This window comes from Octopus bimaculoides, chromosome 21 (genome assembly GCF_001194135.2).
Source record: "Octopus bimaculoides isolate UCB-OBI-ISO-001 chromosome 21, ASM119413v2, whole genome shotgun sequence".
Taxonomy (NCBI): Eukaryota; Metazoa; Mollusca; class Cephalopoda; order Octopoda; family Octopodidae; genus Octopus; species Octopus bimaculoides.
The window spans coordinates 32,284,622-32,297,115 of NC_069001.1; the positions used below are offsets into that span (position 1 = coordinate 32,284,622).

Genomic DNA, 12,494 nt, shown 5'->3' on the forward strand with positions numbered 1-12,494 from the left:
GGTCGAACCAGAAATCCGCCTAAATTCCTTATTAAATAACTGGCTAAGATCCTTCGGTTAATATATAGTTTAACAGCCGGTCACCAAAAAAAAAAAAAAACAGTCAAATAGGTGTAAAAAAAAAGGGTAGAAAATGAATATGAAAATTTTTTTACACCTATTAGATGGGTTCTTCTTTGTTTTGGTGACCGGGTGTTGAACTATATATTAACCGATCATTCATCGGCGATCGATTATAGTTTGACCCTAGATCAATTCTGACTGAGCAAAACATTGAGTCTGGTGTGAAACTAAATTTATCCAACATTGTTGCAGATATACACGATCCATTATTTCTCTTCAATATTACACGTTATTCCATCTTCGTTTTTGTTTAATGCTGTTTATAATTAAACACATTTAAGTTAGTATAATGCACAGGTCTATTCTTGTAATGCATGTTTTGGAATGGAAACAATTTTCTCGTAGTAAACAGTATTGTATTTCCTTCTCAAAACATGGGGAACAGAATTATGCGATGTAACAATGTTTAAGAATGTGTATTACGGCGGAAAAAAAAAACCAATTTAGGTAACTTAGAAGTTATTAATTAAATACAGACCTAGGGCAAAAATAGGCATAACTACAGAGTTGGGTACAACTCTGTAGTTATGCCCAAAAATATATTAATTGTAAGATACAATAATATATAAGAATCGGCATAACTACAAATATGTAAATCCCAATATGAATGAATGAAATCAAAAAAGATTGAATGAAGAGAACATTAAGAAAATATACCTCGTATAAACCAGATATTAAGTCACTGATGATAACATATGTTGTTAGTAAACACATATATGTCCTACAATGCACTGTATAAATATGAGTACTTGTCTGTCAGTAAATTACGATTTCTACCGAAATGATAAAATAATTGTTTAGCAAAGACATTCCATAAACAATGTTAGATTAAACATCCGGTTGTACATGCGCATTATCAATAATAGTGGAAGCTGTCTTGTTGACATGTGAATGTGGCTTATTCATCTGTATGTACATTATATGCGTCGAGGCGCAATGGCCCAGTGGTTAGGGCAGCGGAGTCGCGGTTTCGATTCCCAGACCGGGCGTTGTGAGTGTTTATTGAGTGAAAACACCTAAAGCTCCACGAGGCTCCGGCAGGGGATGGTGGCGAACTCTGCTGTACTCTTTCACCACAACTTTCTCTTACTCTTACTTCTTGTTTCTGTTGTGCCTGTAATTCAAAAGGCCAGCCTTGTCACAATGTGTCACGCTGAATATCCCCGAGAACTACGTTAAGGGTACACGTGTCTGTGGAGTGCATGTTAATTTCACGAACAGGCTGTTCCGTTGATCGGATCAACTGGAACCCGCGACGGAGTGCCAACAACAACATCATTATATGCAACGCGTGCCTTCTTTTCCAGGATAAATGAATGTTTGTTTAATGTAAAATTAATTATTGATTATAAAATTAATTGATGATAACAAGCGACTTTTTATTTTGGTTTCGTCGAGTCAAAATGAAGGATCACCGATAATTTTAACTTTTTAAAATTTTCTCGTGATTTTTTTTTTTTTTTCCACTGGTTAGTGGTCGCCTGAATGAATTATGACCTCTGAATAGATACAGTATGCAGAAAACATTTGCTTCTGACTCCACAAGAGAACGCTTCTATACATGGGAATGAATTGAATTGGTCAGCAGCCGTTCTTAAAAGAAATGGCATTATCGACCGCTGTCTGTGAGGAATTAAAAAGATAAGAAAACTAGCCTACTGTTTTCTTGGGAGTAAACAGAGTAGGTAAAAACATAGCGAGTAAAGCAATTCTTTTTCCTGCTTACTTTCTTAACTGCTCTATTTAGGGGTCTACAGTCAAAACACTACCTCGTGCAATTTAATCATGTGACGACTACCCAGAATACTCGATACCTTTTTATAGAGAAGAGGGGTCATATCAATCAACTTGATAAACTAATTTCTTTGGGCAATGACTAAACAAGACACAGCCCTTAAAATGAAAGACTAACCAGATTACAGTATGTCTGAAAATGACCTTGCTAAATAATCTTTTCTACTCTAGGCACAAGGCCCGAAATTTTGGGGGGAGGGTAGCCAGTCGATTAGATCGACCCCAGTACGCAAATGGTAGGTACTACTAAAGCAGCGCGGACCCGAACGCGCAGTCGCCCGTCCACGCTAGCTAGTCGTGAGTGGTCGATCCTAACCCTAACCCGTATTCATTTGCACACGCGGGTTAGGGTTAGGATCGACCACTCAAGACTAGCTAGCGCGGACGGGTCCGCGCTGCTTTAGTAGTACCCAAATGGTACTTAGTTTACCGACCCCGAAGGGATGAAAGTCGACCTCGGCAGAATTTGAACTGAGAACGTAAAGACTGACGAAATACCGCTAAGCATTTCGCCCAGCGCGCTAACGTTTTAGCCAGCTTGCCGCCTTAGCTTGGTAACAAATAATTCACAGAAGAAGTTTAGAAACGTAGATTATAAGCTCTGAGCAGTTCTCTCCCCTTGAGGGAAAATTCCCCCTCCCTTTTAGTTCTATGCAAATTCTTTCTCTCTCGCTATTACTCACAAAGCAACTATAAGCTCTGAGTAGTTCTCTCCCCTTGAGGGAAAATTCCCCCTCCCTTTTAGTTCTATGCAAATTCTTTCTCTCTCGCTCTTACTCACAAAGCAACTATAAATCCGAGTATCGACAATCGCCAGTTAGAATTCGGTAAGGAATTTCTCAGTTAATGAGTGTGTAGTAACAATACAAATGACGAGCGTTGTTCACTTCTTAATTACAGCTGTGATTTATACGAGGTATTTTTCTTCATTCGATTGTTTTTTCTATTCAATTTCACTTATGTAAATTTTGTGTAACGTAAAGAATTTCAGCGTAATTTCGAAGATGATGGGAACCTATAAAAACATGGTATTGTTATGAAATAGTGAAATTAAAATTTACTTCCAACGTGATATTGCAGAGGTTACAAACATAAGTCCATCATTTCTGATGACACTTATACCTTATTGTATCATACAATTAATATTGTTATCCCTAGATCTGTATTTAACTAATAACCTCTAAGTTACCTAAATTGCTTTTTTTTCTACACTACCGTAATGAACATTCTTTTACAGTGGAAGTATTGTAAATTAACTCTTAAACATTGCTACATCGCAAAATTCTGTTCCCTATGTTTTGAAAAGGAAATTAAATACTTTATACTACAAGGAAATATGTTCATGTAGAAATACCACCCCCACCCCCCAATCCCAAAGGGGGTGCGGTCCATGATCTTTGCCTCCGCCCTGTATTCTACACACAGGAATCCATATGGTGATGAAAAATATTAAAAATGATTTTCAAATTTACAAACAAAATATTTTTCAAACTTTCGAGTTTTTCTTTAGAATTGGAGTTTGAAATGCAGACAGTATGAATTTTTTGGTTACATCTCAGCCACAGATCGTTATGTTTATGTGGAGAAAGATATTGGTATACACCTATACGTCAGTGAAAAAGAAATGATAAAGGTATCAGGTGGTCATAAGATGTGCTAAAAATAAAAGCTAAATAGCCCTTCAATCCCACAAACAGAATTTGTTTTGTTTTTTCTCTAATTCTCCTCTTTGAACACAAATTTGCAAAAATTTTCAGAAAATTCCAAACTGTAAAAATATGAGGGATTCTATAGGGCTCTTAAACAAGACTTCCACCCACATTTTTTACAGCTCGTATGTCGATGTAAATGTTTATATTTACACATTATCTCTATTGAAATATAATTTATTTTCCATCGTTGAATCTACATTTAAACATATTCTATATCTCATACTGTTTCTCTATTATTTCAGAAATATCAAAATGACATTGGCTTAATAGTATTTATTAACTTAGATGTATCATTGATATTTATTGTCTTCCACAAAGTAAAAGAGGTTGTTACACAAAATGGATATATTCCCACTTCTATAAATCTGTGATAGAATTGGTGTGACAATTGTTGTTGTGACCTGAGACCATTAGCAAAATTTCTATACTTCATTGCCTGGAACATCTTCAAGAGTTGGTTGCATTCCATTTTAACTTGGACATATTTACAAGGGAAGTTGCCGTATCAACAAAGGTCACGCTTTATGGAAATATAGTCGTAGAAATACTTCAAACAATACCAGAACAAGAGACGAAGTTGACAGAAAAGAATAATTATGGAAAATGAATTCTGTGAGGAACCAATTGAAATTAAAACAAAGTCTGGCAGACTTGATTCTCCTGATGAGATTCAGAATGAGAGAGAAGAAAGATTATATTCCTGTGACATCTGTAAAAAGTCATTCTCTCAGAAAAGTCACCTAACTGATCACAAATATGTTCACACCAGAGAGAAATCATATCATTGTGATATCTGTGGTAAATCATTTTCTAGAAGTAGTTCCTTAATTACTCACAAACGTATTCATACGGGAGATAAGCCATACCATTGTGATATCTGTGGTAAATCATACTCTCAGATTGGTCACTTAAATACTCACAAATGTATTCATACAGGAGAGAAACCATATCATTGTGATATCTGTGGTAAATCACTCACTACAAGTGGTATGTTAACAAGTCACAAACGTATTCATACAGGAGAGAGACCATACCATTGTGATATCTGCGGTAAATCATTCTCTCACAGATCATCCTTAAGTACTCACAGAAGTGTCCATTCAGGTGAGAGACCATATCACTGTGAGATTTGTGGTAAATCATTCCCAGATAAAAGTAAATTAAGTAGACACATATATGTTCATACAGGAGAAAAACCCTATTGCTGTAATATCTGTGGTAAATCATTCAGTCAAAATGTTGACTTAAATAAACACATACGGATCCATACAGGAGAAAAACCATATCACTGTGACATCTGTGGTAAATCTTGCTCTCAAAGTAGTGACTTAATTAAACATAAGCGTGTTCATACAGGGGAAAAGCCATATCATTGTGATATCTGTAGTAAATCGTTTTCTGATAGCAGTACCTTAATTCACCATAAACGAGTTCATACAGGAGAAAAACCGTTTCACTGTGATATCTGTGGTAAATCCTTCTCTAAAAGTAGTGACTTAACTAAGCATAAGCGTGTTCATACAGGAGAAAAACCATATCACTGTGATATCTGTGGTAAATGTTTCTCAAGAAATAGTGTCTTACTTATACATATGCGTATCCATACTGGAGAAAAGCCATATCAGTGTGATATCTGTGGTCAGTCATTCTCCAGGAATACAAGCTTAAATCTACACAAACATACTCATGCAGGTGAAAAACCATATCACTGTGTTCTCTGTGGAGAATCCTTCTCTCAAAGAAGTGGTTTATCTAGACACAAATATGTCCATAGAGCAGAGAAATTGTTTCTCTGATATTTGTGGCAAATCGTTCTCTAGAAATTTTCAGTGACTTGACACAGTCATCTTTATACACCGGAGTGACCATATCACGGATATATTTTTTGGCTGCTCCTCTGGACCATACTTGATACCTTTTTATACAGAAGAGAGGTCATATCAACTTGATACACTAATTTCTTTAGGCAATGACTAAACAAGACACAGCCATTAAAATGAAAGACTAACCATACTACAGTAACATCTGTAGACACAAAAGAGATAGCTATTCACAGAGGGGATGACAGGGGGCTGAGACTTGCAATTTGCTGTTTGGAAAGACATGAAGCTAGGTAAAAGCATGGTTGCCTTTGCATACAGTCTTGTCACTTACTACCCTCTCCAGCTGAGTATCCCTGATCTTGCTAGTTTGTCAGTGCTAGTGGCATGCAAAAGACACCTGTGCTGGTGCTGCATAAGGGTACCCAGCACACTCTGTAAAGTGGTTGGCAATAGGGATGGCATCCGGGTGTGGAAACCATGCCAAGACAGACAAATGCAGCCTGAACAGCCTTTCAGCTGGTGAGGTGCTGCCAAACCATTTAACTCTTGCCATCATGGAAAATGCACTTTAAATGATGATGAGCTGGTGATGTTACTAATTTTTGCACTTCAACTGATGGGTGATGTCATCAACACTGGTATGTCATAAGAGATATTGTGACAGTGTGGAGGTTGAGAGTCACATATATGTTTTGTTAATCAAGTATTTAGTTGCTGTCTCCTGTTCTTGTGGAGCAATTGAGATATGGTGTATATATTGCATGTCTAGGAGAGGTTTCTATTCCTTTTCATGTTGCTGGCATTCTCTAAGGAGTGTATCCATGCATAACTTTCTGCCCATATGATGGTTATTTATCTTCTGAGTGTCCAACAAGTTTAGTCCAGCTCCTCTGTGTGTGTGTGTAGATATATAGATAGATAGATCTATATATTATATAGATATATCTATATATATATATATATATATGTATATAGATAGATACACATAAATAAATGACAAGTATATATATATATATATATATATATATATATATATATACCTTAGTTGTAATGTCTACTTTTCCATGCTTTCATGGGTCAGACAGAATTAATATTGTTATCCCTAGGTCTGTATTTAACTAATCTTTTAATTTTCCGAATTTGCATTTTTTTCTCTACCATAATGCACATTCTTTTACAGTTGAAGTATTGTTAATTAGCTTTTAATCATTGTTACATCGCAAAATTATAATCCGTAAGCTTTGAAAAAGAAATGAAATACTTTTTACTAGGAAATATTTTCCAAATACTTTTTTACTATGAGGAAATATTTTCCATTCCAAGGTATGTGTATTACAAGAATAGAACAATACATTATACTAACTTAAATGTGTTTAATTATAAACAACGTTAAAGAAAAGAAATAAAGGTGGAATGACGTGTAATTTTAAGGAGAAATAACGGATCTAGTATGTCTGCAACGATGATTTTCCTCCATCTCAGTTAAGCAGTATTTCAAAGATGATGGATGAGTTTCTGAACAGAAAGCCCCATGTCTACTATTTAACAAATAACATGACAGTGTTGCTGTAACCAGTGATATATGGACCTCACCTGTGATTCTTTGATGTAGTTTTAATAAAAGATGTAGGCGGGTTTATGGCTTAAACACCTCATAACTGCTCATAACTTTTTTATACGGACAGTATGAATTTTTTGTTTAAATCACAGTAAACAATCGTTAGATGTGTTTATGTGGAGGAAGTGTACGTCAGTAACAAAGAAACGAGAACAGTATCAGGTGGTTATAAGATGTGCTAAAAATAACAGCTAAATGACACTTAAATCCCACAAAAACAATCTTTTTGCTTTTTTCCATAATATGAATTCATGTGTGTATAACATAAGCTTCAAATAGTTTTCGGAAACTTCCAAAATATATCACTATTGAAATGCATATTCTCTATCGTTAAATCTGTTTTAAATATCCCCTACATCTTATACTGTTTCTCTATTATTTCAGAAATATCACATGACACTGGCTTAATAGTATTTAACTTAGATGTATCTTTGATATTTATCATCTTTCACAAAGTGAAGAAATTTGCTACACAAAATGGATATATTCCTGCATCTATAAATCTGTGATAGAATTGGTGTTACATAATTGTTGTTATGACTTAAGACCATTAGCAGAATTTCTCTACTTCACTGCCTGGAATATCTTCAAGAGTTGATTGCTTTGTTTAAACTTGGACATATTTAGAAAGGAGGTTGTGGTATCTTAACACATCAATTGAAGTCACGCTTTATGGAAATATGGTTCTAGATATACAAGAGTTGAATTTGACAGAGAAGTAAAATTATGGAAAATAAATTCTATGAGGAACCAATTCAAATTAAAATAGAGACTGAACGAGTTGATTCTTGTGATGAGATTCAGAATGAGAGAGAAGAAAAATCATACTCCTGTGACATGTGTAAAAACTCATTCTCTCAGAAACACCACCTAAATGATCACAAACGTATTCACACAGGAGAGAAGCCATATCATTGTGATATCTGTGGTAAGTCGTTCTCTACAAGTGGTACTTTAAGTACCCATAAACATATTCATACAAGAGAGAAACCATATCACTGTGATATCTGTGGTAAATCATTTTTCACAAGTAGTGCATTAAATACTCACACACGTATTCATACAGGAGAAAAACCATATCATTGTGATATCTGTGGTAAAAAATTCTCTTACAGATCGTCCATAAGTAAACACAGAAGTATTCATACAGGAGAGAGACCATGCCACTGTCAGATTTGTGGTAAATCATTCTCAGATAAAAGTAAATTACAAAGACACATATATATTCATACAGGAGAAAAACCCCATTGCTGTAATATATGTGGCAAATCATTCTCTCAAAAGAATGACTTAAATAAACACATACGGATCCATACAGGTGAAAAACCATATCACTGTGATATCTGTGGTAAATCTTGCTCTCAAAGTAGTGATTTAATTAAACATAAGCGTGTTCATACAGGAGAGAAACCATATCAGTGTGATATCTGTAGCAAGTCATTCTCTGAAAGCACTGCCTTACATATACATCGACGTATTCATACAGGAGAGAAGCCGTATCAGTGTGATATCTGTGGCAAATCATTCTCTCATACATCTCCCCTAATTAAACACAGACATACCCACACAGGGGAGAGACCATACCACTGTGAGATTTGTGGTAAATCACTCACTACAAGTGGAAGGTTAAATAGTCACAAACGTATTCATACAGGAGAGAAACCATATTGTTGTAGTATCTGTGGTAAATTCTTTTCCACAAGTACTGCATTAAAGACTCACAAACGTATTCATTTAGGAGACGAACCATATCACTGACATTTGTGGTAAATCATTCTCTACGAATTGTAACTTATGTAGCCACATATTTATTCATGCTGGAGAGAGACCATATCATAGTTATATCTGTGGTAAATCCTTCTCTCACATATCGTCCTTAAGTAAACACATAAGTATCTACACAGGAGAGAGACCATGCTGCTGTGAGATTTGTGGTAAATCATTCTCAGATAAAAGCAAATTACAGAGACACATGTATGTTCATACAGGAGAAAAATCGGATCTTTTTTAAAACGGGGGCCACATTTTTCATTAATGTTTTACGTAGTGCTTTTGGTACCGAAAGACTTTCAAACTTCGTATACTTATCTATTTTGTGTTATAGAACAGAAAAATATTTTTGTATTCGAATTTATTTTATGTAAAAAATTGTCTTATTTCGATAATTTCAACCAATCACTGACGTCCATTCAGCCGATATACATTAAGTGCCGACTACATAAACAAACGATTCTTTGTTTTATTTGCTTTTTTCATTTTAAATTTGCTTTAACCCTAACCCTAACCCTAACCCTAACTCTAACCCTAGGGTTAGGGTTAGAGTTAGGGTTAGGGTTAATTGTTTCAGAATCGTTTGTTTATGTAGTCGGCACTTAATGTATATCGGCTGAATGGACGTCAGTGATTGGTTGAAATTACAGAAATACGACAACTTTAACATGGAATAATTTATGGATTTCTTTTTTTTTTAAGAAGACTAAGAGAAAAAGATGTTTTATACGACACATTCTACCAGTGATCCAAGTTTCAAAGTGTTTCGTTAATGAAAAATGTGGCCCCCGTTTTAAAAAAGATCCGAAAAATCCTATTGCTAAAATCTGAAGCAAATCATTCAGTCTAAAGGATGATTTAAATAAGCATATACGAATTCATACAGGTGAAAAGCCATATTTGTAGTAAATCTTGCTCTCAACTGGTGACTTGATTAAACATAAGTGTGTTCACACAGGAGAGGGTGATATCTGTGGCAAGTCTTCCTCTGAAGGTAGTGCCCTACATAAACCTAGCCGTATTCATACAAGAGACACACCTTATCACTGTTATTAGTGTGATATCTACAATTTATTCTCTAGGAGTACAAGCTTAGCTCAACACAAACATACACATACAAGTGAGAAACCATGTCACTGTGTTCTCTGTGGAGAATCATTCTCTCAAAGTGGTAAATCGTCTAGTCATGAACATGTTCGTATAGCAGAGAAGCTGTTTATCTGTGATATTTGTGGTAAATCATTCTCTAGAAATTTTCACTTAACTACAAACAAAATGGAGGAGTGAATGTCTTACAGAAATATTCTTTTGGCTACTACTTCGCTGGAACATCCAGCAAATCTATTCACAGAGAAGATGAGCGGTATCAACTTGAGGATTGGTGACACGAAAGGTATATGACTGTAGGAAATTTGCATCACTAAATTGTTTGACCCATGCAGGCATAGAAACATAGACATACTTTCACAGTAGGCTGCAAACAAACCAACTCCATCAGAGAGGCCATTGGTCACAAGCAGTGAATGCACATTCAAACAGGGTCAATTTGAACTTAATCGCTTAGACACGTTTTTTTCTCATTCTCCCTCCATTTCTTTTCCTTTTAATCCTTTGTATTGAAGAGCATAGACTCAAAACGTCAGACTTTTCCAGGCATCTTCCACAAATAAATCAAACCAAAAAAATCACATTATTTGTTTTTTTCTTTAATTTCATTTCTGTTGTTGATATAAAAACTAATACTTTTGTTTTTATTATCTCCATGTTGAAAGCCTTTAATTAGTATTCATAGAGAAATATTACACAAATATAATGATGGTTATTGTGTTACTGCCAAAAGGAAGCAACTGTTTCAGCAATATTGCCATACAGATTATTTGGACAGAGAGGCAAGAAATGATTTATGTGAGAGCTATAAGAGTGATAGTTGCAATATTAATAGCAATATTAGGACGGTGAGCTGGCAGAATTGTTAGTATGCCAGGCAAAATGCTTAGTGGCATTTCGTCCATCTTTACATTCTGAATCGATATTCCACCGATGTCACCTTCGCCTTTCATCCTTTCAGAGTTGATAAAATAAGTACCAGTTTAGCACAGGGGTTGATGTAATTGACTTGCACCCACTGTCCTTGTGCCAAACTTTGAAACCAATATAAATAGCAATATTTCTGAGAAGAAGGGTTAGGGTTCCCTCGAGGGGAAAATTCTCCCTCCCTTCTAGTTCTATGCCAATTCTTTGTAACAGATCTAGTATGTCTGCAACAATGTTTTTGCTCCATCTGAATTCAACAGCAATCGAAAGATGACGGATGAGTTTCTGAACAGAAGGCTCCATGTCCACTATTTACCAAACTTTTTGCTTAAATAGCAGTAAAGGACCATTTAAAATATTTCTGGAGAAAGAGTACGTTAGCGATAAAGAAACAAAAACGGTATCAGATAGTTATTATTATAATAGCTAAATAGCACTTAAATCTCACAAAAACAATCTTTTTGCTTTTTTCCATAATATGAATTCTTGTGTGTATAACATAAGCTTCAAATAGTTTTCGGAAACTTTCAAAATATAAAAACTTTAGGAGGGGTTATATGTGGTGCATAAACTAGGATTCCACCAAAATTTAAAGCTCAAATGTGGATGTAAATATTTAAATTTACACTTTATCACTATTGAAATGCATATTCTCTATCGTTAAATCTGTTTTAAATATCCCCTACATCTTATACTGTTTCTCTATTATTTCAGAAATATCACATGACATTGGCTTAATATTATTTACATTAGATTTATCATCTTTCACAAAATAAAGGAAGTTGCTACACAAAATGGATATATTCCCTCATCTATAAATCTGTGATAGAATTGGTGTTACACAATTGTTGCCGTGACTTGGGAACATTAGCAAAATTTCTCTACTTCACTGCCTGGAATATCTTCAAGAGTTGATTGCTTTGTTTAAACTTGGACATATTTCGAAAAGAGGTTGCAGTATCTTAACACATCAATTGAAGTCACCCTTTATGGAAATATAGTTCTAGATATACTTCAAAGAACAATAGTTGAATTTGACAGAGAAGAAAAATTATGGAAAATGAATTCTGTGAGGAATCAATTCAAATTAAAATAGAGACTGAACGAGTTGATTCTTGTGATGAGATTCAGAATGAGAGAGAAGAAAAATCATACTCCTGTGACATGTGTAAAAAGTCATTCTCTCAGAAACACCACCTAAATGATCACAAACATATTCATACCAGAGAGAAACCATATCACTGTGAAATCTGTGGTAAATCCTTTTTCACAAGTACTGCATTAAATACTCACAAACGTATTCATACAGGAGAGAAACCATATCACTGTGATATCTGTGGTAAATCATTCTCTCACAAGTCATCCTTAAGTAAACACAGAAGTATTCATACAGGAGAGAGACCATATCATTGTGAGATTTGTGGTAAATCATTCTCTCAAAAGAATGACTTGAATTTACACATACGGATTCATACAGGTGAAAAACCATATCAGTGTGATATCTGTGGTAAATCTTGCTCTCAAAGTAGTGCATTAAATACTCACACACGTATTCATACAGGAGAAAAACCATATCAGTGTGATATCTGTGGTAAATCTTGCTCTCAAAGTAGTGCATTA

General features: G+C 35.0%; 4 protein-coding genes across 5 annotated transcripts in view; 3 read left to right on the top strand and 1 right to left on the bottom strand.

Moving 5' to 3' along the window:
• The window catches only part of LOC106880990 (zinc finger protein 345), a 47,668-nt gene that overhangs the window by 13,703 nt on the left and 21,471 nt on the right, over positions 1–12,494 (bottom strand). Inside the window, exon 1 of one of the 2 annotated variants that reach the window (XM_014931175.2) lies at positions 781–1,424. The exons of the other annotated variant lie outside the window; for it this stretch is intronic. The gene's annotated coding sequence lies outside the window, so the exon portion shown is untranslated. Of the gene's footprint in view, positions 1–780; positions 1,425–12,494 lie in introns of those variants that run through there. 2 annotated transcript variants of the gene reach the window in all.
• The window catches only part of LOC128250451 (zinc finger protein 239-like), a 20,774-nt gene that overhangs the window by 6,804 nt on the left and 1,476 nt on the right, over positions 1–12,494 (top strand). The window contains exon 2 of the mRNA XM_052975492.1: positions 11,589–12,351. Coding sequence (XP_052831452.1) covers positions 11,928–12,351 — 424 coding nt within the window. The 5' untranslated portion in view covers positions 11,589–11,927. The remainder of the gene's footprint in view (positions 1–11,588; positions 12,352–12,494) is intronic.
• On the top strand, positions 2,687–6,399 carry LOC106880944 (zinc finger protein 271-like). The gene is made up of 2 exons (XM_052975490.1): positions 2,687–2,744; positions 3,872–6,399. Exon 2 carries the CDS (start codon positions 4,226–4,228, stop codon positions 5,423–5,425), a length of 1,200 nt encoding a protein of 399 aa, XP_052831450.1. The 5' UTR covers positions 2,687–2,744; positions 3,872–4,225; the 3' UTR covers positions 5,426–6,399.
• Positions 2,699–10,018, top strand: LOC106880956 (zinc finger protein 239-like). The gene is made up of 2 exons (XM_052975491.1): positions 2,699–2,833; positions 7,455–10,018. The coding sequence occupies exon 2, from the start codon at positions 7,797–7,799 to the stop codon at positions 8,826–8,828; it is 1,032 nt and encodes a 343-aa protein (XP_052831451.1). The 5' UTR covers positions 2,699–2,833; positions 7,455–7,796; the 3' UTR covers positions 8,829–10,018.

What these genes read in the sequence shown, in the direction of transcription:
- LOC106880944 (XM_052975490.1), top strand. Translation starts at nt 4,226, where the DNA reads ATGGAAAATGAATTCTGTGAGGAACCAATTGAAATTAAAACAAAGTCT.
- LOC106880956 (XM_052975491.1), top strand. Translation starts at nt 7,797, where the DNA reads ATGGAAAATAAATTCTATGAGGAACCAATTCAAATTAAAATAGAGACT.